The sequence below is a fragment of the Saimiri boliviensis genome, chromosome 9, assembly GCF_048565385.1.
Source record: "Saimiri boliviensis isolate mSaiBol1 chromosome 9, mSaiBol1.pri, whole genome shotgun sequence".
Lineage (NCBI taxonomy): Eukaryota > Metazoa > Chordata > Mammalia > Primates > Cebidae > Saimiri > Saimiri boliviensis.
This window is the reverse complement of record NC_133457.1, coordinates 65,506,706-65,531,821: the sequence shown is the minus strand read 5'-3', so window position 1 is coordinate 65,531,821 and position 25,116 is coordinate 65,506,706. Positions and strand designations below refer to the sequence as shown.

General features: G+C 42.1%; 1 protein-coding gene across 7 annotated transcripts in view; it reads right to left on the bottom strand.

Moving 5' to 3' along the window:
• Positions 1-4,125: 4,125 nt before the first annotated feature.
• The window catches only part of ENTPD3 (ectonucleoside triphosphate diphosphohydrolase 3), a 38,688-nt gene continuing 17,697 nt past the window's right edge, over positions 4,126-25,116 (bottom strand). For 2 of the 7 annotated variants that reach the window (XM_074406065.1, XM_039462010.2), the window contains 7 exons: positions 19,207-19,357; positions 15,537-15,696; positions 14,313-14,546; positions 9,720-9,992; positions 9,437-9,547; positions 8,873-9,010; positions 4,126-5,467 (listed from right to left, as the gene is read on the bottom strand). In XM_074406065.1, coding sequence (XP_074262166.1) covers positions 5,231-5,467; positions 8,873-9,010; positions 9,437-9,547; positions 9,720-9,992; positions 14,313-14,546; positions 15,537-15,696; positions 19,207-19,357 — 1,304 coding nt within the window. In that variant the 3' untranslated portion in view covers positions 4,126-5,230. The other 5 variants (XM_074406066.1, XM_039462011.2, XR_012519268.1 and 2 more) reach the window with 4 other exon arrangements.

Here is a 25,116-nt window from a genome sequence, read left to right as displayed (position 1 = left end):
TGGTGAAAGTATGAGGGGTGAAAATGAGTAAGTAAACGGGTGAAGGAAATGTGTTTTAAAACTTGTATTTATTGGCTACATCCTTGCCATGCACTGGCTATGTGCTATATTTTCTCCCGACTATCCCATGAGATAGGTATTATGCCTGTTTTATATATGAGGAGATCAAGGCTCAAAGAGACTGAAAGACATGCTGAAAACCATAAACGTTATGGTGAGGAGAAAATCCTTGAGTTAACCGAGATCGGTGACTTTCAGTCATTGTAAAGCACATACGGATGATGTGTAAATGGTTGAAAAGGGGAACACCCGCAGCCACTACCTAGTTGTGGAATAACACTGTCACCCCAGAAGCCCTGTTGTTATGAACTGAATATTTGTGATCCCCCAAATGTATATGTTGAAGCCCTAACCCCTGGTGTAGGATTTGGAGATGGAGCCTTTGGGAGGGGAGATAACTATGGTTAGAAGGAGTGGCCCTCATGGTGGGATTCATGCCCTTGTCAGAGCTCTCTCTCTCTCTCTCTCTGTCCTCTCTCTCCCTCTCTCTCCTCTCTCTCCTCTCTCTCTCTTTCTCTCTCTCTCTCTCTTCCTGAGAGCTCAGAGGAAAGGCTGTGGACACAGCCTGAAGACCACCATTTGCAAGCCAGGAATCGAGCCCTCATTAGGAATTAGCTGATGCCTTGTTATTGGAATTCCTAGGCTCCAAAACTATGAGAAGATTAATTTCTGTTGTTTAAGCCACTGAATTTATAGTATTTTATTATGACAGTTCAAGCCACCTAAGACACCCATTTATCTTTTTCCAGAGGCAGCCTCAATCTCCTCCCAAATTTCATAGTCATCATTTCCTTGCTTTTTTTTTTAAGAGTTTAACTTCTGTGTTTAGTATTGTCTGTTTTTAAACTTTGTATTAGTGGAATTATACTACATATTTTTTGTGTGTGACTTGCTTTTAATCACCAACATTATGTTCATAAGATCCATCAATATTAAGCATACATTTAGAGTTCTTTTGTTTTCGTTGATGTATCAATGGCTATATCACTATTTATTCATTCATTCTATGGGATAGGTCTTGGTTGCTGCTAAAACCATTCTTAAGCATGTATCCTGGTATACCTAAGACCATATATCTCTAAGGTATATACTTTGGACTGGAATTTCTAGGTCATTTTGTGTGTGTATCTTCCACTTTATTAGACAATACTGCAGTTTTCCAGAGTGGTTGCATTAATTTACATTCCCGCAGCAGTATAGGAGAGTTCCGGTTCCACAGCCTCACTAAGACTTGGTATTGACTTTTAATTTTTGCCTAAAGAATTAGCGTATCATGCTGTTTCACTGTAGTTTTAAATTACATTATCCCAATAATGAGATTCAGCATATTTGTATGTGTTTATTAGTCATTTAGATATCCCCTTTTGTAAAGTGTCTTTTCAAGACTATTACCTGTTTAGAAAAATGGAATCACCTTCCTTTTTCTCACCTATTTGTAGGTGTTCTTCATATAATTTGGAAAGTATTCCTTCATTAGTACTACCTGTTGTAAATGCCGTCTTCCACTCTGTGGCTTGTCTTTTCACTCTTTTCATGATGTTCTTTGAGGAACAGAAGTTTTAACTTTTAATGTATTAAGCATTTTCTTATGGTTAATGCTTTTTGTGTAGTGTTTAAGAAACCCCTCCCATACCCAGAATCCTAAAAATGTTCTCCTATATTTTCTTCTAAACCTTTGTAGGTTTTTCACACTAAGGTCTTTAAGCTACCTGGAAACGATTCTTGCAAATGGAGTGAGGAAAGGGTCAATTTCATTTTTTTTTCCCATTAAGATGTCCAGTTGTCCTGCATTTTCCCACTGCTCTGATGTGACACCTCTGTTATAAATCAGGTGTCTGTATGTGAATGGGTATGTTAGATTACAGAAAGCTAAAGCCAGATTCCTAAGTACTATATGATACTGCCTTTCTGTGTGAAAGGAAAAGTTATGCAATGGGTTTTAGGTTCAACCAGGCCCGAAGCTCAAGCCCCAGTCTCTATCCCCTAAATCACTCAATAGCTGAATGATGCTGGCTCATACTTTTACCTCTGAGCCCATGCCTTTTACATAGTTGTGGTCAGGAATAGACACTATTTTTGATGCTCATCGTTTTATCTTCATCACATATTTCAAATCAAAAGACTTGCTTGCTTTGGTTGGAGCTTTGGGGCTTGGAGTTCCATAGTTGTCATTTACTGTGACTGTAACAAATTGCCACAAATTTGGTGCCTAAACAACATGTTTTTATTACTTTGTAGTTTTGTAGGTCAGAAGCCAGGGTGGGCTCAACTGGGTTCTCCACCTAGGGTCTCACAAGGCTGAAATCAAGATATGATCTGGCCTGGACTCTTATCTGAAGGCTCTGGGGGAGAAATATGCTTCCAAGTTCATTCAGATTATTGGCAGAATCCAGCTCCTTGAAGCTGTAGGACCGAGATTCCTGGTTTTTGCTGATGCCAACCAGGGATTGCTCTTAGTTTCTAGAGGTTGCATTTAGGGCCTTTGCACATGGCCCCCTCCATCCTCAAGCTGGCAATGGCTCGTGGAATCCTTCTCATGCTTTGAATCTCTGACTTCCTCCTCTGGAGAAAATGCTCTGCCTTTAAAGATCTCATGTGATGGGGTTAGGCCTACCTGGATAAGCTCTCCATTTTAAGATCAACTGATTTGTAATTACATCTGCAAATCCTTTTGCGTGTGACAGTGTAACCACATAATTGGATAACACCAGAAGGCAAAGGAGAATTCTCTTCACCACAGTAACAGTAACTAAATATGCTACTTGAACTGCAGATTTCACAATGGTCTATCTATAAAAATTCTTTTCTGTGTGTGTGTGTGAGAGAGAGAGAGAGAGAGAGAGAGAGAGAGAGAGAGATTGAGAGAGATTGAGTCTGGCTCTGTTACCCAGGCTGGAGTGCAGTGGCATGATCTTGGCTCACTCCAACCTCCACCTCCCAGGCTCAGGTGATTCTCCTACCTCAACCTTCCAAGTAGTTGGGACTCCAAGTCTGCCCACAACTCCTGGCTAACTTTTGTATTTTTTGGAGAGAAGAGGTTTCCCCGAGATTTTGCCAATATTTCCCTGGCTGCTCTCAAACTCCTGGGCTTAAGCAATCCCGTCTGCCTCAGCTACTCCCAAAGGGCTGAGATTACAGGTGTAAGCTACTGCACCTGGTAAAAAATTCTTCGGTGTTTGTCAGAAAACCTGAAGTACTTCCTCAGTTTATTCTAACTTCCCAAATGAGTTAGAAATGTTGATGAGGAATTGGCTTCATGGGGCTTTGGCTCTCTTTCCTGCACAGACATGTTTTTTTCTTGCAAACTCTTGGTGATTTTGGATGTTATTTTTTTCCTGATATCTCTGTGGTTTATTGCCCACTTCTTACATACTCAGGGAAACTATTTCAATCAACAAATATGAATAAATACCATGTTCATAGCATATGTCCAAATCCAAAATCACACCTGAAAGGTATCAAGCCATAATAGGTGTTTTTAGATGTTTGTTGAATGAATGAGGAGTGATATACAATAGGCTTTGCCCTTAAGTAGGCTACTGTCTCTTTTAGAAATAAGCTGTACACATACACCAAGATAAATAACAATATCAGTACTTATGTGGCTGGTTTTAAAAAGGTGGTCCAGAAGATAGAGCATCGTGTGTGTGTGTGTGCAAGGAAAGCTTTGTGGAAGGCGTAGAGCTAGAACCAGACCTTGAGAAACATACATGATTTGGATGGGTGGGAGGAAGATCTTCTCTACAGTAAGGAGGATGGTGTGAGCAAAGGCACAGTCTGGGATAGGAGTAACCATTCCGGATGAGAATCAAGATCTGAGTGTCAGGTTGTGACCTCGCAGAGGCTTAGGATTTCAGATAAGGTACAGAAGTGTTTGATTCAATAATCTCAAGCAGTCAAAGGTTTATCAAAGTGAAGGCACTTTGAACTCTGTGGAATAAAGGTGACATTAATGAATGGTTTTCTTAATTTACTAGGAAAAAAATTCTCTCATAAATATCACCTAGGGTCCGTAGGAGAAAGAGTACCATGTGCAAGTGAACACACACACACACACATTGCAAGTCAAAATAAAATAATATTTCTTTATTCCATATTCAGCTAACAAACAGCAATATGAAATAATGTTGATTTTTAGTTTGTAGCCATTGGATTTGCTAGAGTTCTTTCTCATTTGACTTTGGAGATAAATATTCCTGCAGCTTTCTTGTCTTTCCCCAAAGTCAATACCCATAACTTCTATGCAGAGAGGTCTATGATCTAGGAAAGTAATTGGCTAGTAACTCACAGAGTAGGATGTTCTATGTGGGAACATCAAATATACTTGTGGGAATGGTGACAAAAATACGCACACCATGATAACAATGGAAAGGCAGCCCTTTGCTAAGCAAAAGCCTAGCAAAGGCAGTAAAATCTGGGATGCAGTCTCTTTGCTGGGGGTAAATGTGTTTTTATGAGAGGGCAGAGCAATAGGATGGTGCGATGAGGATGGTGACAAACACACAGGTTGCAGTCTAGCGACCAGAGCCCTGAGTGGGAATTCCACTTGGAGAATGGTCCATCGTCTTCTGGGAGAACTTTTTTGTGTCTCTGTGCTTCGGGATCCACGTGCAATGACAGAAGCCTGGCTGTGGCCACTTCCCTGAGGGAAAGAAATCTTCTCCCCCAGATACTATATTCTGATAATCTAAGGGGATTCACTGCTTACAAGATTGCTACATAAAAGTTTTAAAGACCAACAAGAGAAAAAAAAACAACTATAAAATGATATATCTGATCGGGCCAAATGCTTACTGGGTATCTTACCAGGAAGAATACTGAGGGAGGGAAATGGAAACTGAGCCCTGAGGTCAATTCTTCAACATTAAACTGATATATTCTCAACTTACTCTTCCTCTGGGGGACTTAGAATAAAGAGCCTGACCTTGGTGGCCTGTCTGTTCTCTGTTCCCCAATAGATCAGCGCATAGGTAGTGAGGTCTCTGAAGAGCACTATGCACAGAATAGCCAAAGGACTCCTTTGGCAGAGATCACTATTTGAGAGGCACATGACCTAAGTGTTTGATTTTAGTTAGTTGTATCTCCTGAAGGCAGCCACTTCACCTGCAATGCCTGGTGCCACCCACGCGGGCTCTACGCAGCCACGGGGTTCCAGGCACCACTTGGAGGCTCACTCAGAATCCACCGCATGGTCAAAGGCGTGCTCGGAGCGCCTCTTTTTTCTGGATGCTGAGCACAGGTACACAAGAAATGCCAGGCACAGCAAGGCTGCCGCTGTGAAGAAGGCGAGGATGCCCACAAAGATAGGTGGTTCTATGGGCAGACGGATCAGAGGGCTTTCAGCTGGGATCTGGTTGGTCAGGCTGAGCATGTAGCCAAGAGACCAGGCAATGCTGCTATTCCCCACCTGTGGAGTAGAGAAGATGGCTCAGTTCCCAGGGCAAGGCTCATACCCGAGGCACACCACTGTCAACCTCACAAAGCTCCCATGGGAAACTCTGGCCCTAGGAGATCAGAGGACTTGCCCAAGTTAAGACACCACACCATAGCCACAAAGGCCTGGGGAATCTCACCTCCAGCACTGCAGAAGAAATAGTCAAAAGAACAAATCCTCACAATCTTATCACAGCCAAGACTGAAGAAGGCACAATTAATAGCATTGAAAGTGTTCCTGTTGTCCAGGAGCACAGGAATGTTTGTGGCTGGAGAAAGAGGCTAATGGGTGGTTTACTGATCCCAGGACTGGTTTCTAGGAATAAGAAATCAGGGCTGGGTGCGGTGGCTCAAGCCTATAATCCCAGCACTTTGGGAGGCCGAGGCGGGTGGATCATGAGGTCAAGAGATCGAGACCATCCTGGTCAACATGGTGAAACCCCGTCTCTACTAAAAATATAAAACATTAGCTGGGCATGGTGGTGCGTGCCTGTAATCCCAGCTACCCAGGAGGCTGAGGCAGGAGAATTGCCTGAACCCAGGAGATGGAGGTCGCGGTGAGCCAAGATCGTGCCATTGCACTCCATCCTGGGTAACAAGAGCGAAACTCCGTCTCAAAAAAAAAAAGAAAAAAAAAGAAAAAGAAGCCCAAATGGGAAGCCGACTATCAATTTCTTCTAGTAGTTCTAACCATTTTTGCTTTACATGTTTTTAGGGTGTTTCATTAGGTGTATAAATGTTTTTTATTTTTGCCGTCTTGAACATTTTTTTATTATGTTGTAACCCTCTCCGTCTAGAATGAAACTCTTTGTCTTAATGACTGCTTTGCCAGATATTAAATAGTTACACCAGCTTTCTTCAGGGTAGTGTTTGATAATTAGGGGCCATTTTTCTATATATCTTTTTCTCCTTTCCTGCCTTAAAAATGATATCTGTGGCTGGGTGTAGTGGCTCACTCCTGTAATCCTAGCACTTTGGGAGGCCAAGGTGGGTGGATCACCTGAGGTCAGGAGTTCAAGACCAGCCTGGCCAACATGGGGAAACCCCATCTCTACAAAAATACAAAAATTAATCAGGTATGATGGCAGGTGCCTGTGATACCAGCTACTTGGGAGGCTAAGGGAGAAGAATTGCTTGAACCCAGGAGGTGGATGCTGCAGTGAGCTGAAATCGTGCCTTGCACTCTAGCCTGGGCAACAGAGCAAGAAACTCCATCTCAAAAAAATAAAAGAGGATATCTATGTGTTCCCTTTAACAAGAAGAGAATTTTAGGTTACTCTTATGCCCTGTATCTTATAACTCCTTACTGCACCCTCATCATGTTGGATATTTTCTACACTTGGGTCATATAAATGGATTTTTCTTTTATACTTTAGTGTTCGTTTTCTGTATTTTTAAATACACTTTTTTTTTTTTTTGAGACTGAGTCTTGCTCTGTTGCCCAGGCTGGAGTGCAATGGCAAGATCTTGGCTCACTGCAACCTCTGCCTCCCAGGTTCAAGCAATTCTCCTGCCTCAGCTTCTTGAGTAGCTGGGATTTTTTTTACAGGCAGGCACCACCACGACCAGCTAATTTTTTTGTATTTTAGTAGAGACAGGGTTTCACCATGTTGGTCAGGCTGGTCTTGAACTCCTGACCTCAGGTGATCCGCCTGCTTCAGCTTCCCAAAGTGCTGGGATTACAGGTGTGAGCAACAGTGCCCGGCCTTTTAAATATAAATCTTACTTCCTATGTTTTTGTAACATCTCCTGGATTTGTTTCTCTTATTTTATTACTTCCACCAAAAATATTTTCAATATAAGTCTTTGTGCAGCAAATCTTCTTAAGCCTTTTTATATCTTCACATATTAATTTCACATACTAATTTGGCTGGATATAAAATTCTTTACAATTAAAGAGAAGAACTTTTAACTTAGAATATTATGTCAATTCAAACTGGTATTCAAATGGAAAGTCATTCTCCATCTTATAATAAACTTTACTAGTAATTAGATTCATTAGAAGCAAAGTTTAGCAAGTACATGCTACCAACAGTCCTTATGTCTCCAGACAGCCTTATTTTTTTTGTAGATGACTCAATTTTATTTACGGAAAAGTAGATAGTCACAAGCCTAATGCAGGATATTGGTTGGTTTAATCTAATATTGCTGAAGCTGGTATTGAACAGGCTGACTCCAGGCATCCTTCAGGCTTCCTATCAGCTCTTCCTGAAATGAGAAAATTCTCTGTAACCTGGGGAATATAGTGCTAGCTGAACATATTCACAAGGCTGAGCTCTGCCTGGAAACACGGTATGAAGGTTCTTTCACTGGTCACCAGGTGACAGCTGTGATTTCAGCTTTGGACCATTCTGGTCACTTGACTATCATATATATATAATATCTATTAAAACATATATATTTATAGATGTAAAACATATATAAAACATATATATTTATAGATATAAAAACACTGAACTAAGAATATCTTCCCCATCCCTCAAATCTTTGTTAGTAAATATAATGACTTCAGGTTCATTCAAAGAAAAAATGTTTATTTAATGCTAATGCAAATCCGTCAGGCCGTAAGGCCTCTATCTTACTCTGACATAGGCATAAAATGGAGAAGAATTAGTTACTGTCCTCTTTAAAAAAAATGGTTACATTTTTTTTTTTTTTTTTTTTTTTTTTTTTTTTTTTTTTTTTTTTTTGAGACGGAGTTTCGCTCTTGTTACCCAGGCTGGAGTGCAATGGCGCGATCTCGGCTCACCGCAACCTCCGCCTCCTGGGCTCAGGCAATTCTCCTGCCTCAGCCTCCTAAGTAGCTGGGATTACAGGCATGCACCACCACGCCCAGCTAGTTTTTTGTATTTTTAGTAGAGACGGGGTTTCACCATGTTGACCAGGATGGTCTCGATCTTTCGACCTCGTGATCCACCCGCCTCGGCCTCCCAAAGTGCTGGGATTACAGGCTTGAGCCACCGCGCCCGGCAAAAAAATGGTTACATTTAAAGATTTTTTTTCAGGATGAAAAGTCTCATATCCTTAACATATTTATTTATGAATTTAACAAACATTGACTAAGCACCTTCGAGGCTCCAGTCCTGGTGCTGAGTGCTGGGAATATGAAGATAGTAAGACAAACCTCTGCCCTCCAGGACCGCCCAGTCTGCTGGCCGTTGGCTTCCAGGCTTTTCCAGGAGGATGGACACCCATGAGCAACTCCTCTAAATTCTCCCCCATCTCTTCTGGGAAACTCACAAGGGATCAGTCTGATGAGCTTTCACCCAGTGAGTATAACTCATTAATACCCTCTTCCCTTCTACATTTGTTCTACATACGTACATACAAACCTCTCTGTTGGGAAGAAGAAGAGAAAATGATTTGTGTTGTGACTTACTTCTTTTTTAAATTGTATTTGGGGCCAGGTCTCCTCTGTGAATTTGTAACCGTTCACAAGCAAGTGGTAGATATAGTTGGCTGAGAAGCAGTAAGAGCGGGCATATACCTCATCCAGTTTGGGGAGCAGGAGTGGGAGCTGAAAGGAGGTTTAAAACATCTGAGAGGCAGGGCAAGCACGTACATTTTAAAATAAACACCTTGGATTAAAACTCATATTTTAAAGACTCTTATCACCCAGAACTTCATAATAAAAATTGTGATATAATCATACAATCATGCAATATAATTATTAAAATATCCCTATATAATATCATAATATACTAATCTTTAAACTCACTGAGTGCTTATTATATGCCAACTATTATTCTAACCATTGTATATGTGGTTGTAACATTAATTCACACTACAGGTGTGGGGTAGGTTCCCTTCTTCTCTTTATTTTACAGCTGTGCTGGAAGTGGAAGAGCATAAAGTCTAAATTCAGAATATACACACATGAAATAGATTCTGCCATACATTTTTTTTTTGTACTGACTTTGAGCCTTTCTCTTTAAATACTGACCTCACTCCAATTCTGTGAGCAGAAATTCCAGGTGCTGGAGTTGAAGGTGTCCAGGGAAAAGCTACCTGAAAGATTTAAAGCACTGGCTGTGTAGTAGAATCCTGCAAAAGCCTGGAAATAAGTAATATAGAAGGAAATTAGTTTTCAGAATGGGGTTTAATAGAAAGGTTTATGGCTGAGGAGTAAGAAGGTGGCTAACAGGTCAGCAGAGGAGAAACAGAAAAGTGAGAAATAAATATTCAACAGGGAAAGAAAGGAGTCTTTCAGAAGGTTTTGCTCTTACCACAAATGGCCCTTTAATCTTTGGCTGATAAACCCCATCAAAGGAACAGGTTTCTTGATCACGGCAAGCTTTGAAGTCAAATAGGGAAGCCACCTTTGCATTACATAGTGATGCGTCCCCAGTTCCTTCAAAAGTGATGATATCATCGGGGTTATAACGTTCCGGTCTCTGGTCCGCAGTGCACAGGCTGTCAAATACATGGCCCATGGTGAAGCTGGTGCTATAATCCCGAGGGTAACAGGGATTGGTGAGATGGGTTTTGGTAGGAGAATTCTGTAGGTGTAAGAGTGAGGTGTTAGAAATCACTCTTTTGTGGATAGCCAAGTATTTCCCTTTTGCAAATGCTCACTACCACTACCCTCAAATGCCAAGAGAGAAACAAAAAATACAATTCTATGTCAGCATGTCCTTGATCATAGGTTGTGTAGATAATTCAAGTAGAGGCAGGAAAAAGTGTGTGTGTGACAATTACCTTGTGCCAGGCATAGCGCTAGGCTGTCCCTCACATTATCTGATCCAGCTCTTATGATAGCCCTATGAACTAGGTTTTATGAACTTCACTTTGGTCAGAAAACAGATCTCTTTAATGTAGCATTTTAAGTAGAATATCACCTATCCACCTAGTAAAATGATCCGAAAGGCACAAATAAACATAAGGAAGTGAAGTCTCCTTCTCATCCACTTGCAGCCATCAGGCCTCTCTCTGGAAACAATCACTACTGCCAGTTTTTGTGTATCTCACATGTACATGCAAATATATATATTTTTTTCTCCCATGCTTTTTTTAAGCCATAAATGATAGCACTTTATATACTCCATGCTACCCATTGTTTTTCTCACTTAAAAATATATCTTTGAGATCCTTCCATTCATTGTACTTATAGAATGGCCTATTCTTTTTAGTGGCTGCATAGTATTCCACTGTACAAATAAATCACACTTTATTTAAGAAATATCCTCTAGATGAACATTGAGGTGGTTCCCAAACATTTTGCCATTACAGACAAATATCCTTGTCACATATAAATCTTTTGTCCATTTGTAATTTATTTGATGTAAAGACTCAGAAAGAGACTTGGCTTTACTTTTTCCATATGACTATTCAATCTTTAATCTACAGGTGCAAAATACTCTATTTTATGCTGAAGTCCTGCATGTTGTTGATTCAATTTATGAACTCTGTTTTCTACGGAACTGGATTTGAACTATGTTCAACTTAAGCCACTAAGGCACTCTGCTTCCCCAAAATAAAATCTTTCTTCTTGGCAGGGTATGACAGCTCACACTTGTAATCCCAGCACTTTAGGAGGCTGAGGCAGGTGGATCACTTTAGGTTAGGAGTTTGAGACCAGCCTGGCCAACATGCTGAAACTCCGTCTCTACTAAAAATACAAATATTAGCCAGGCATGGTGGCACACACCTGTAGTCCCAGCTACTTGGGAGGCTGAGGCAGGAGAACTGCTTAAACAGGGAGGTGGAGGTTGCAGCAAACCGAGATTGTATCACTGTACTCCAGCCTGGGTGAAGAGCAAGACTCTGTCTCAAAAAAAAAAAAAAAAAAAAAAAAAAAAAGAAATCTTTTTCTTCGACCAGTGATGGCATTTAGTAAATGGGATTGGGGGGAGGCTCTTTCCTTTTGACTTTAACACTCTTTGTATGGTTTTACATTTTTACAATAAGAATGTACTTTCTTTTATAATGAAATGGTCATTTTTTTTCTTTTTCAGTTATGGTACTTGGAATCTTATATACTCATAAAAACTCATATTTTAAAAAGATATTAACAACACAGGAAATTGACCATAACATATAGTTAGGTAAAATAAAAGCTAAATATAAAATTCTATAGACCATATGAAGCCAAGTTTGTACACATTCATACATTTAAAAAAGGAAGAAAATGCAATAGTATGTTAATGGTTGTTAATTCTGTTTTTTGAAAATCCTTTATATTTTTTGCTGTGTATCTTCTACATGTTTTCCACTGAACATATATGACATTAAAAACAGAAGAAAAAATTCCTACTTAAAAGAGGAAAGAAAGCAAGCAAATACATATCCCTAATATCTAACTGTTGTCAGAGTAAGACTTCAGCTCTAAGGTGACTGGAGACTTACTAATAAGAAAGTAACTTGCAAAGTACGTATCCAGCTCTCATTGTCACCACACTACATAGTTCCTTGTATTACAGAGGAAACAAGATCCAGACTGATGGAATTTACTCACTCAGTGTTTACGATGCAGTAGTTTGTATGAACCTTCTAAGTCAGGGCTTGGCAATACATATTTGACCTGCGAAACTGTTGGTCAGGCAGGTCTTGACATGCATTTGTCAGTAATCCTCATCTCATCTGAATCTCTCCTCTTGGCTGAGTCAGAGGCCTCTGAGGGCAGAGCCACCCTATCAGGCATCTAGAGGTTACCAGGCAAATTGAAGACATGTGTCCCCGTCCCTGTGAGCTGACTGTGAGGGGCTAAGTGCTCACTCCTCCACCCCTAGTGCTGGGCTCACATTTGGAGACGGGCATTCTCCAGCCTAAATCAGACCTCAGAAAGGTGCAGTATTTACTACTCTTCTGTGGACGGCTGGATACATAGATAATCATTCTTTAGGAAACACTGTATAAGGACATAAACACGCAGTCACACGCAGACAGACAGAAACACACACATTCCACAGGGCCGGTCAAATTTAAAAGGTTAGCTTCCCTGACCTTCACTCGCCCTAGTAAAAGGAGGATTTCACTTGAGCCTCCGCATTCTGCCCTTGCGAGGGTCAGAGCTAGAGGAAAGGATATTACTCACTGCTAGCAGTGAAAGGAGCTGGTGAAAAGGGGGTTTCCCAGAGCTTCTCTCCCGGAAAGAAAGAAGCATGTCGGTTGAACTATTTTAATGAGCAAGTGGGGATGAGGGGTAAGTATTTGTACGTATGTAAGTAATGTATGAATGTGTACAACCCCTGCCAGGGAGGGTTGATTGTGTTACCTGTGGGGTTTGCTTTGGCTGACTCGGGGAGGGAGGTGGAAGTTCGGGTGGGAGCCATGGAAGGTGACATGGTTTGACTTTGTCTCGAGTCAAATTGTAATCCCAGTGTTGCAGAAGGAGTCTGGTGGGACGTGACTGGGTCATGGGGGTGGATTTCTTCCTTGCTGTTCTCTTGATAGTGAGTGAGTTCTCACGAGATCTGGTTGTTTGAAAGCGTGTGGTACCTTCCCCTTCACACTCTCTCTTCTTCCTGCTCTTGCATGTGAGACGTGCTTCCTGCCCCTTCGCCTGCTACTATGATTGTAAGTTTCCTGAGACCTTCCTAGAAGCAGAAAGCTATACAGCTTACAGAACCATGAACCAATTAAACAAACCTCTTTTCTTTATAAATTACCCAGTTTCAAGTGTTTCTTTATAGCAGTGTGGGAATGGACTAATACAGAAGGGCAGCTGAGGGTTGGCTGCAGCGTTCTCATGTCTGCTCTTTCCATGCGGTACTCAGACTCTCCTGGCAATAAATGTCCCATGGATGTGTCCTGGGGCCTCAGCCTTTTCTGGGAGGATTTGGGAGAGGTTTGGGGGAGGGGCCATAACTGGAAGCTGAGTTCTCACAACCCACCCTGCATGAACACTGGGCAAAGGCAGGGGTCTGAAGTTGTGAGTACTGCTGAAGATGCACTTTTGTGATCCCCTCAACTCCTCTTCAGGACTGAGTCTGCTCCGGTCTTCAGTTATCAGAGTAGGCTGGAAGAACGTAGGTTAACCTACTGATGTTGTGTCCATTGTGTTCACAGGCTAACACACCCTAGTCCCCTACCTTCAAGTCCCATAAGAAGCTAGGATCTGCGGCTTCTGATTTCCTCATACTCCTCTAGGTAGTCAAGGCCCCTCCTCTTCCTCTCAGCCACCCAGCCATGGCTAAGATTGACGTCCCCTGAGCACTGGAGTTTGGGTCTGGGGTCTCATCTATGGAGTTGGTGCTCTCATGAACACACACTGCATAATGCTGAGTTTAGTATTAGCCGCAGCTTGCTAGCCAATGCCTGAGGTAGCCTTCTGGGTCCTGGAACATTTACCAAACAGATTACTGAACAATGTGATAGAATGTGGTTGCTGTAAAGCTCCACCATATAAAGGGTATCAAGCCTGCCTAATAAAGACCCGTCTAAAAGGAGGCTGAGCCTGGGGAGGGCTCGGCCCTCTTCCCCTTCAGCACGCATTTCTCTTATGACCACTAATATTATTTTGTTTACACCCAGGGGAGTCTCAAAATTCTCAGGCTTATTTAGCTTCTGGTTTAAAACAGTTTGTGTCCATAAAGGGATTCCAGGTCTTGAGTCATTTGCGAAACATGTGAAGCTCTGGAACTTCCCTAGACTTCTTACTCAAATTCACTGGAAGTGGGTAACATGAGAGGGAGAGGGAGAGGAAGAAAGAGAGAGAGAGGAAAGGGACTTGGACCCTCAGGAGTAAATTGGAAAATGCTATTATTTCCATCTACCTTTCAATTGAAGTGGAGAAGACAGACCCCAGAAGGCAGGGCATTCTCCCCTCAGCTCCAACCCTCAAGAGAACACCTGCCACCCTCTACCCCCCACTCAAGTACCTGCAGGAGCATTGCCAGAAACTTCTTCTCAGCCTCATTCCGGCCATAGCACTGGAAGCTGTGTGTGTAGAGCGTGTACACGTAGCCATACAGGGACACCTGCATGATGTCACTGGTGTTCAGGTCCACCTTCTCTCCTGCCACGAAGGATATTTGGGTGGAGGCACCACCTAAGTCCAGGGCACCTATGGTTTCCACTCCATGCGGGTGCACCCACATGTGCCAAAGGTTCTTCTGCACAGTGGGAAAAGGAAGTGAGAAAGAAGGCCAAAGGCACCAGCTATGTTTGCCCAGAGTTCTCCACCCAAGCCTCGTCTCCTGTTGCTAAGAAGTAGGACCAAGGGAGCGTTTGGGGCCAATTCTCTCCTTTTCTTTCAGGGTTGATGAATTTAAATGCCTACAGGTGCTGGGCAGGTAACAAAGGTAAGTGATAAATGAGTGAAGTAGATTAAGTTTATTAATAGGAAGTGGTGGGGTCTGTGGCAAACTGGAGAATCCACGAATTACACTCTGTCTCCATTACCATCCAGGAATGTGAGTCTACTGTGACCATGTCCAATTTTGGGGAGGAGTGAGGAGGTCAGGAGAAGCTAGAAGTATGGATTTTTACATGAAATTTACCAAATGATAATTATTGGTAATTATTTTAAAACTGAAAATGTATTTGAAGGGGAACAAAATAGGTCTTGGGCTGGATATACTCTGGGTAACTCCTGTTTTGTGCCCCCTGTAACATGGCAATTGTCTCTTGGAGTCAACTTTCCTCTGCACCAAGGGAGCAGAGAGTGCAGGGATTGGACTGTGAGGAGAGCTGGAAACAGAGTGAAGACTTCCTTCTGTCTCTGGAAACTTAGGGATACAGACTTCCTGAAGGCTTTGTAAATTTCAGATGGCCATGGAGCCTGTCTGAAGGGTTATTCTCCAACTGCCCTCCCAAAGACCCATAGTCTACTGTTAAATTTAGATCCCACCCTCTTCAATTTCTTACAAGCTAGTAAAGTGATGAGATTCCCCCCCCCATTAGTCCTGTTTATGACCATGTCTTCTTCCCAGCTATATATGTCTTTTCTTAGCTGTTGTCTCATAGGGATTTCCCTAATGCATTACCTGATAGGAATGATACAGGATGGATGTCCCTGATGGGATGTGCCTCTACTTAGGCTGGCACTCACAAGGGATAGGACAAACAGTAAGATTAAAAACCATGCATTTGTTTCCACACACCTCCAGGAAATTTCCCATTAAATAGTTGGCTGTAATCCATCCATATACCCCTTCCTCTTCCCCAGAAATGATTTGAGCACCCCTAAAGTCAAAGGGCTGGGACTTGAAGTAGCTTTGGATGCTTTCAAGGACTTCATTAGCTGCTGTTTCATTCTGCAACCTATGCAAGGCACAGAACAAAAGAGTCTTGAGTGCCCACTCAGTAAGAGCCTTAAAATGCATAGTCTCACTCAGGTGAAAAGGCAAACTTCCCCATCTCCCTGCTGGCAGGGATGAACGATTTTCCAGATGTGTGCTGTACACCACAATCCCTTTTGCATGTTGAAGACTTCTGGGGCAACCGTGGAGGGAGGATGCACTTGTTACCTGTCAAACTGCCAAGCAGGAAAATCACTTTCAGTAAAAGTACGATTTGTTCTCCCCACCCACATCATTTGTTCCTGTATCAAAAGAGCCTCTGATTTAACTGCCATTGCTCTGTCTCAGATCAGCGGAGGAAAGGAGACCCATGAAAGCATAAGAGTGGCATAAATAATCTCTTGGAGGCACCATATGAAGAACCCTCATCTGACCGGAAGGAAAGGGAACTTGGTAGGAAGGGCGAAAGGAAGAACATTGAGTTTTCAGCTGTGTCTGCTTCACTCTTTGGGAGGGCTTCAGCGTGAAGGGACGTGACAGTCATCACGGCTGCCACTGCATTGGAGAACGTGGGTGTGCTGACCCACGGAGGAGTGGCAACACAGCATTATGGCCCTGGAGACAGAGTGCTATGGCGTCCATCTGCTGCCATTTTACTCTGTGAAAGAAAGCTCGCTTGGGAGATAATTTCCTCTTTCATTCATGGGTTAAGAAAGTGAGCGGCACTGGCTGACTCCTGGCTCAGGAAGAAGAAAGCACAGGGCTGCAAGCAGAATCCATCCCAGTTCAGTGGCTGATTCTCACTGCTTGGAAAATGATTCATAGTTTTCCCAGTTTCATCAGTTCTCATCCCAGCCAATCCTTATTGTTTTCTTTTCTATTTTACTTGTCTAGTAATTAAAATATCAGTGTTCCCCAGAAGAAACAGATCATCATCAGAAACAGTTTTACAAGAAAGAGTTAGTACTTAATTTATTCAAAGGAGACATTCACTTCTTTCCTAAGGGGTAAGCTTTCTGTTCCAGGGTTTTTGTCATGAGCCTTTTAGTTATTTTTCACTGAAAGACTTGGGGGTGGGACGGGAAGCGACCAAGAAAAATTCAGAGCCCATTCACCCATGAAGTCTGCATATGTGCAAACCCTACTGGTAAAACAAAGATATTTTAGAGTCACTTTTACAGCCATGTAATAGAATTGCACCAATATTCCTCCCCGATTGTAGTTACTTTTCCAGTTCATATTGTTGGTATTGCTCAGGTCCTGTTCTGACACTTGTTACTGGAAGTCAAGTCCCAGGGAGAGTAAACAGCTTCCTAATAGATTCTGAAATGGGAAATTCAGCCTGAAAATGTGAATTGAATACAGTGAAAGCAGGAGGATTTCACAAACTAAGCTCTAAGCATTCAGTCTCCAAGTCGAAAACCTCATGAGCACATCCTGCTGCTGGCTTTTCTGTAAGTAGCTCTACGTGTGTCGTGTTAAGGAAGCATCCACTGCAGCAGATGAGAATTTTAGGTCCATGGAATTAATAGTCTGTAAAGGGGCTGCCTTGTTGTGCTCTCTGAGATTATGTGGTTTCAGCTCCTCCCTTGTTGGAAGAACTGTTTTTATAAGAAATAAAACACAAAAGGAAGGAGTTTTTAGATCATTTCTATTACATTTCTATTCTAAACTAAATAATTTAGAAATATACTGCAGATTCCGGCCGGGCGCGGTGGCTCAAGCCTGTAATCCCAGCACTTTGGGAGGCCGATGCGGGTGGATCACGAGGTCAAGAGATAGAGACCATCCCGGTCAACATGGTGAAACCCTGTCTCTACTAAAAATATAAAAAATTAGCTGGGCATGGTGGCGCGTGCCTGTAATCCCAGCTACTCAGGAGGCTAAGACAGGAGAATTGCCTGAACCCAGGAGGCGGAAGTTGCGGTGAGCCGAGATCGCGCCATTGCACTCCAGCCTGGGTAACGAGCGAAACTCCGTCTCAAAAAAAAAAAAAAAGATACTGCAGATTCCAAGAGTGAGCAAAGAAATCTGACTTCCTTTCACATTTAATGTGGTCAACCAGGAAATCAGATTGGAAACAAGAATTATGAGACTGTAAGGAAAAGGCCCAGTCTAATGGAGAGCACTTCATTATTTCTTTTAATGATCATGGTAAAGTAGCTTTGTTTGTTCTTTTTTTTTTTTTTTTTTTTTTTTTTTTTTGAGACGGAGTTTCGCTCTTGTTACCCAGGCTGGAGTGCAATGGCGCGATCTCGGCTCACCGCAACCTCCGCCTCCCGGGTTCAGGCAATTCTCCTGCCTCAGCCTCCTGAGTAGCTGGGATTACAGGCACGAGCCACCATGCCCAGCTAATTTTTTTTTTGTATTTTTAGTAGAGACGGGGTTAACCAGGATGGTCTCGATCTCTAGACCTCGTGATCCACCCGCCTCGGCCTCCCAAAGTGCTGGGATTACAAGCTTGAGCCACCGCGCCCGGCCGTTTGTTCTTTTTTGAGATGGAGTCTCACTCTGTCAACCAGGGTAGAGTGCAGTGGTACCTCAGCTCACCGCAACCTCTGCCTCCCAGGTTCAAGTGATTCTCCTGCCTCAGCCTCCAAAGTAGCTGGGATTACAGGTGCCTGGCACCACACCCAGCTAATTTTTGTATTTTTAATAGACATAGGGTTTCACCATGTTGGCCACGCTGGTCTTGAACTCCTGACCTCATGATCTCCCAAATTGCTGGGATTACAGGCGTGGCTGCTTGTTCTTTTTATATTTTCTTAATGCCCATATGTAGATGATTTTGCATGCTCTGAATTATAGATAAAGTGCCTTTGAAGCAGAATGAGTGTTGTCTTCTTGTGATAAAACCTTATGCCAGTACTTGGAGTAGCCTCTATCCTGAGTAGATTTAAGTTTGATGTTTGTTTTTGGAAAGTTTTTTAAAAATATTAAGGTCAAGGAAATGCTATAATGGAGAAAAAAGAGAAAAAGCATTCAAAAACAATGCAATTGGGCTAAAAGCCATGACTAAAAATTTAGAAGGAACTAATTGAGTGAGTGAAACGAAACGCTTCTTTCATAACAACTCCAAAAGCTTTGACTGATTTGAGGTGCAGACATGCCATTGTTTTAAAGCAGATTTCAGTGGTATTTTGTACATGAGCAGAAGCTACACAGCTATGGGCTGTACTTACTACCAAATTTAGCTAGTTGTTCACAGGTGTCAAAATACCAAGTGTCAAAACAACTACCTTTCCAAAGAACTAGAGTTCTACCCCACAAGCAGACTTCATATGACCTCTCTCTTTTTCAGAGTTCTCAGTAAAATTACCAAGGGAGAGGGAAACAATTTTAGAACTGTTTCTTTCTGGGTATTAAAGATTAAAAGTTTTCCAACCTTTAACGCCCACATTTATGGCAGAATATGGGCTTCCTTTTGGGATGCAAGGGTTGTTCCTAGAAATAGAGTTACATTCTTGGCAAGGTTCAACACATTCTCGGCCATTTTGGTCAAACGGGCTGCGTTGTGACACAGAGCCTTTACCTCAGCAGGCGCATCCCGGCCGTGGCTCCCAGGTGAATGGGGGTGGACTCGTGGAGGTGGGATGGAACCTGCCCCTTGACTTTTTGCATACAATCCTCGAAGGCTTTGGGGACATCTTGGGGGTTATTTCCATAGCTGGAGATTCCAGAGCCTGAAAAGCAAGCAATCAGCATCCGTCAGCATTTCCATGAACCAGCAACAGTAATAAAACGTTTAAATAAAAAACAAATTGGCTTTGAAAATGATTGGGGTTTGGTAGGAGGTTGAAAACAGTTGGATGTGCTAAGTCCTGTGTGGTCACACTGACAGTCTACTTGCAACTTCCAGAAGGAATGAACTACAATTGTGGAAAAAGGAAGCCAGGGCCTACTTTAACAAAATGTTTTCAGTATAAAAATTTCAAATATAAATAAAAGTAGAGAAAATAGTATATTGAAACTCAAGGATCTATCTCCTGGCTTCAACAATGATTGACTTATTATTTCATCTGGACAGTCTTCCACTTGCTCCCCACAAAGCAAAATGCAGATGTGTCATTTCATCCCCATATTTTGGCATGTATCACAAAAGATAAAAATTCTTTGGAAAAAAACTAACTATGTTTGAATTATTACACCTGTACCAATGAAAAGTATTTGTTTTCTTCTTTTTTTTTTTTTTTTTTTTGAGACAGAGTCTTACTCTGTCACCCAGGCTGGAGTGCAGTGGCAGGATCTTGGCTCACTACAACCTCCACTCCCAGGTTCAAGTGATTCTACTGCCTCAGTTTTCCTGAGTGGCTGGGATTACAGGCATGCACCACCATACATGACTAATTTTTGTATTTTTGTAGAGACATGGTTTCACTATGTTGCCCAGGCTGGTCTCAAACTCCTGACCTCAGGTGATCTCCCTGCCTCAGCCTCCCACAGTGCTGGAATTAAAGGTGTGAGCCACCATGCCTGGCCAAAAAAATAATTTCTTAATATCATTAACTATCTAGTTATGATTCACATTGCCTCCATATTTATTCTTATTCTCATCCTCTCCGTCTCTTTCTCTTCCTCCTTCTCCTTTTCCTCCCTCCTTCTTCCTCCAACCACCACCCTCTCCTCATTTGCATGAGTCAGGATCCCAATAAATTCCATACAGTGCAATCTTAAGACTCTATTTAGTGGTTCTGCCTTCCCTTTCTATTTTCCTCCTAATTATTAAAATTTTTCCTTACAATTTCTTTGTCCTGCAGAATTTCCACAGTCTAGAGTTTGTCAATTGTACCCTAACAGTTCAATTAACATCTTACTTGGTCTCTTGTATTTCTATAAATTGTTAATTGAATGTGGAGGCTTGATCAGATCACATTTGAAATTGTTAAAAAAGAATACAGGGATTAGTGTGGACTTACAATAGGGGGCACAGTGTCAGATTGCCTCTCTTTTGTGCCATTAGCATCATCAATGATAATGACTTAGATCCATTATTTCATTAGGGGTTGTAAATGGTGATATCTTCCTCCCTCCCTCCCTCCCTTCCTTTCTTCCTTCCTTCTCTCTTTCTTTCTTTCTCTTTCTTTCTATGGAATCTTGCTCTGTCACCCAGGCTGGAGTGCAGTGGTGCAATCTCGGCTCACTACAACTTCTGTCTCCCAGATTCAAGTGATTCTTGGGCCTCAGCCTCCTGAGTATCTGGGACTACAGGCTTGTGCCACCGAGCCTGGCTAATCTTTGTATTTTTGGTAGAGACAGGGTTTGCCATGTTGGCCAGGCTGGTCTCAAACTCCTGGCCTCAAGTGACCCACCTGCCTTGGCCTCCCAAAGCGCTGGGATTACAGGTGTGAGACACCATGCCTGACCTGTTGCATTTTTCTTTTGAATTTTAGGAATTACTTTTTTTTTTTTTAAGATGGAGTCTAACTCTTGTCTCCCAGACTGCAGTGCAATGGCACAATCTTGGCTCACTGCAACCTCTGCCTCCCTGGTTCAAGTGATTCTCCTGCCTCAGCCTCCATACCTGGCTAAGATGGGGTTTCACCACGTTGGCCAGGCTGTTCTTGAACTCCTGACTTCAGGTGATCCTCCTACCTTGGCCTTCCAAAGTGCTGGGATTACAGACATGAGCCACTGCTCCTGCCTAGAAATTACTTTATAAAAAATGATTTTGTTTTATAGTTATTAAAATAGTTACGTAGTTCTAAAATCAGATCTACAAAAGTAGGTATATTCAGAGACATCTAGATTCTCTTCTTGTCTCCTCTTCCTATAAGTGGTTTCTTTAAAAAAAAAAATTTATCCAATGTTTGTTTAAAAATAAGCAAATACATATATTTTTAATCACCCCAACTTTTAAATTAAGTGTAATTTCTCCAGTTTGTTTTTTTTTTTTTTTTTGTATTCAACAATACTTCCTAGTGGCCATTCCATAGTGGTATGTAAATATCTTCACTTCTTTTTACAGTTACATTGCATGCCATTGCTTGGAATCTAACTTAATTTATTCTCCCAGAGGATCTGAGTGTAAATAAGTCCTACTTGAAGGAAGACACAAGTATAGAACGACAGGGAAGGTGGAGACAATATGGTCCCTCTGGAAACTTCCTTGTTTGGAATTGATAGAGCCACTGCCTCCTTCATCTGCCCCTTCTTAACCTTTCCCACCCATCCCCCAACTGCCACAAACCATTTAAAAAAAACCTGGGCACTCTAACTACAAGTTTTGCTTGGATGTGCCCATTTATGCACAGACGTGGATTTCATCCACTGCGCCAGAGAAGCAAGGACAGGCTTTCCCAGCCTTGGCCAAGACAGGCTCAAATGTGATCTTCCCTCCTGGGGGAATGACCGCCTACAACAGGCAAATGACAGCACCATAAGCCGTGGGCTTGATGTGCTCATTGGCTTGATCTCAGGAGTTCAGAACTGAAGTAGCTATCAGAACTCTAGTAACAATAACAACAAATCCATATATGTGTGTGTGTGTGTGTGTGTGTGTGTGTGTGTGTATACATATGTATATATACACACACATATATATATATTTTTTTTTGAGATGGAGTTTTTTGCTCTTGTTGCCCAGGCTGGAATGCCATGGTGTGATCTCGGCTCACTGCAACCTCTGTCTCTCAGGTTCAAGTGATTCCTCAGCCTCATCCTCCCGAATAGCTGAGATTACAGGCATGCACCACCACACCTGGCTAATTTTGTATTTTTAGGAGAGACGGGGTTTCACCATGTTGGCTAGGCTGGTCTTCAACTCCTGACTTCAGTTGATCTGCTTGGCCTCCCAAAATGCTGGGATTACAGGAGTGAGCCACTGTGCCCAGCCTATATGAATAATTTTTAATATAAAATACATTAATATTTTAAAAAGTAATATTTTCCCTTCTGGAGGGAAGGATTATGGATGATCCTACTTCGTTTTCTATTTTTAAATAAAGATGGGGTCTCGCTATGTTGCCCAGGCTGATCTCAAACTCCTAGGCTCAAGTGATCCTTCTGCCTCAGCCTCCCAAGTAGCTGAGAATACAGGTGCACACCATTGTGCCTGGTTCCATTTTATTTACCTGTATTTTCCGATCTTCATACAATGAAAATATATTATTTTGTAATTAGAAAGTTATTTTTAAAACGACACAACTCTCTCAGTAAATAAAATGTGAGATTAAGGTCTCAGGCACATTCCTCTGTGATAGATGATATAACAGGGTTTTCTTTATTTTCTTTCCAAAATGCCAATAAAGCCAACAAAAACAACAAAGCTATGCTGAACGTCACAGGTCAGTGCTCACGTTACTCTCAGTTCTTTTCTGTGAACCTAGTAAATGAATCCCCATATGCTGATCATTCAGCTTCAACAGTTAATGCATAGCCCAACTTATTTTCATCTATATGCTGTCTTTCTTCCATCTCTATGAATTATTATAAAGAAAAATTCCAGGCATTATGCAAACACATTAGTACATGTTTAAGAAAGAAAGGCTCTGAAAAATATAACCATGATACCTTAAAAAAAAATCACTCCTAAAAAAGTTCTTAATATTATTGAAGACATGTCACTGTTCAAATTTCCCAGAATAACTTTTTCTTTATAGTGTGATGCAGAAACCAAAGTCCATACCTTGTATGTGCATTTGGATGCTTCTTAAGATTCTTTAATCGGCAACAGTTTTCCTGCCCACCCCCCTTTTTTTCTTGATATTTATTTACTAAATAATCACTTTTCATGGAGTTGGTCTCTCATTTTGGATTTCACTGATTGGATCTGTGAGGTGTCCTTGAACATGTTCCTTTATAAACTGGGCGTTATGTCGAGAAATGCGACTAGATTCAGATTTGATTTTTTGGCAAGAGCACTCGCTCGGCATGCTAGGTTTTTCCTAGTGTACATCACCACACTAGGGGCATAACATGTCTGCCTAACTTCTCAGGTTATAAGCTCCCCATCACTTTTCACCTAATTGCTCACTTCCTCTTTCTTCAGATACCTTGGATTTGGCTTCTGATCTTCCTTTCCCCTTACTGGCTGTCACTCCTTCTAAGTTCGTTTGCTGGTTCCTCCTCCTCTCCCCAGCCTCTAAATACTGAAGTGTGTAAGGCTAAGTCCTCAGATCTCTCTTAGTACCTCCTCACTCCCTAGATGAGCTGGGGCTGAATATCATGTGCATTCTGATGACCCTCGGCTTGATTTCTCCAACCCCCTCCCCCTCCTGAACTCCTGACTTGCCTGGCTGACAACTCCACATCACTGTATAGATCAGGACCCAATACCTGTTTTTGTATGGGTTGCAAGTGAAAAATAATTTTTGCATTTTCAGATAGTTGGAAAAAATCAAATGAAGAACAGCATTTCATGACACTTGAAAATTATAAGAAATTAAAATGTCAGTGTCCACAAGTAAAGTTTTTTTAAAATGCAGATATGCCAATTTATCTACATATTGTCTATGGTTGTTTTCATGCTGAAAGGACAGAGTTGAGCAGTTATGACACAGACCATATGGCCCACAAGTCTAAAATATTTATCATCTAGCTCTTTACAGAAGAAGTTTGCTGTCCCCTGACTCAGATCATTTATAGCCATCTCCAACTTAATATGCCCAAAACCAAACTCTTTAAGCCTTGCCCTGCCCCCCGCATGCTCCACTCCTGGTATTCCCCAATCCCATTAAACGGCGTTGTGATGCACCCAGTTGCTCATAGCCAAACTCTTGCTATGCACTATCAACCCAGGTGCCTCACATCGAATCCATCACAAAACCATGTTGGCCCTACCTTCAAAATACCTCCAGAATCTAAGCACTTCTCACCCCCTTCCCCAGAACCATCATAGACCAGGGTTCCTCAACCTTGGTGCTGCTGACATTTTGGGGTAGATAATTCTTTGCTGTGGAGGCTGTTCTGTGCCTTGTACAATGCTTAGCAGCATTCCTGGCCTCCACGCACTAGATGCTAGCAGCAGAACGGACCCAGTCATTACAGCCACAAAGATCTCTAGACATTGTCAAGTGTTTCCTGGGAGGCAAATTCACCTTGTGTTGAGAAGCACTAGTCAAGGGTAAATTGACTATCACCCAATCTCTCACCCACGCTGATTTAACAGCACTTAACAGGTGTCCCTGCCTCAAATCTTAGCCCGTGACTGCATGTTCTGTATCAGCTAAGTGATCCATTAAAAACAGAAGTCATATCATGTGAGTTCCCTGGTTAGAATCTTCCAAAGGCTTCCTAACATACTTTGAAGAAACTTCATTTGAGTCAAAGTCAAACCCTTGTGACACCTCAAGGTCCTCCAGGGAGCTGGCCTTGGCTATACCTTCAGCCTCATTTCTCACCTTTCTTCCAGCCACACTGGCCCCTTGGCTTTTCCTAGAAAATGCTGAGCAGCTTCCATGCTTGGCCTCTTCCCTTACCACACCTCCACTCAACATGCTCTTCC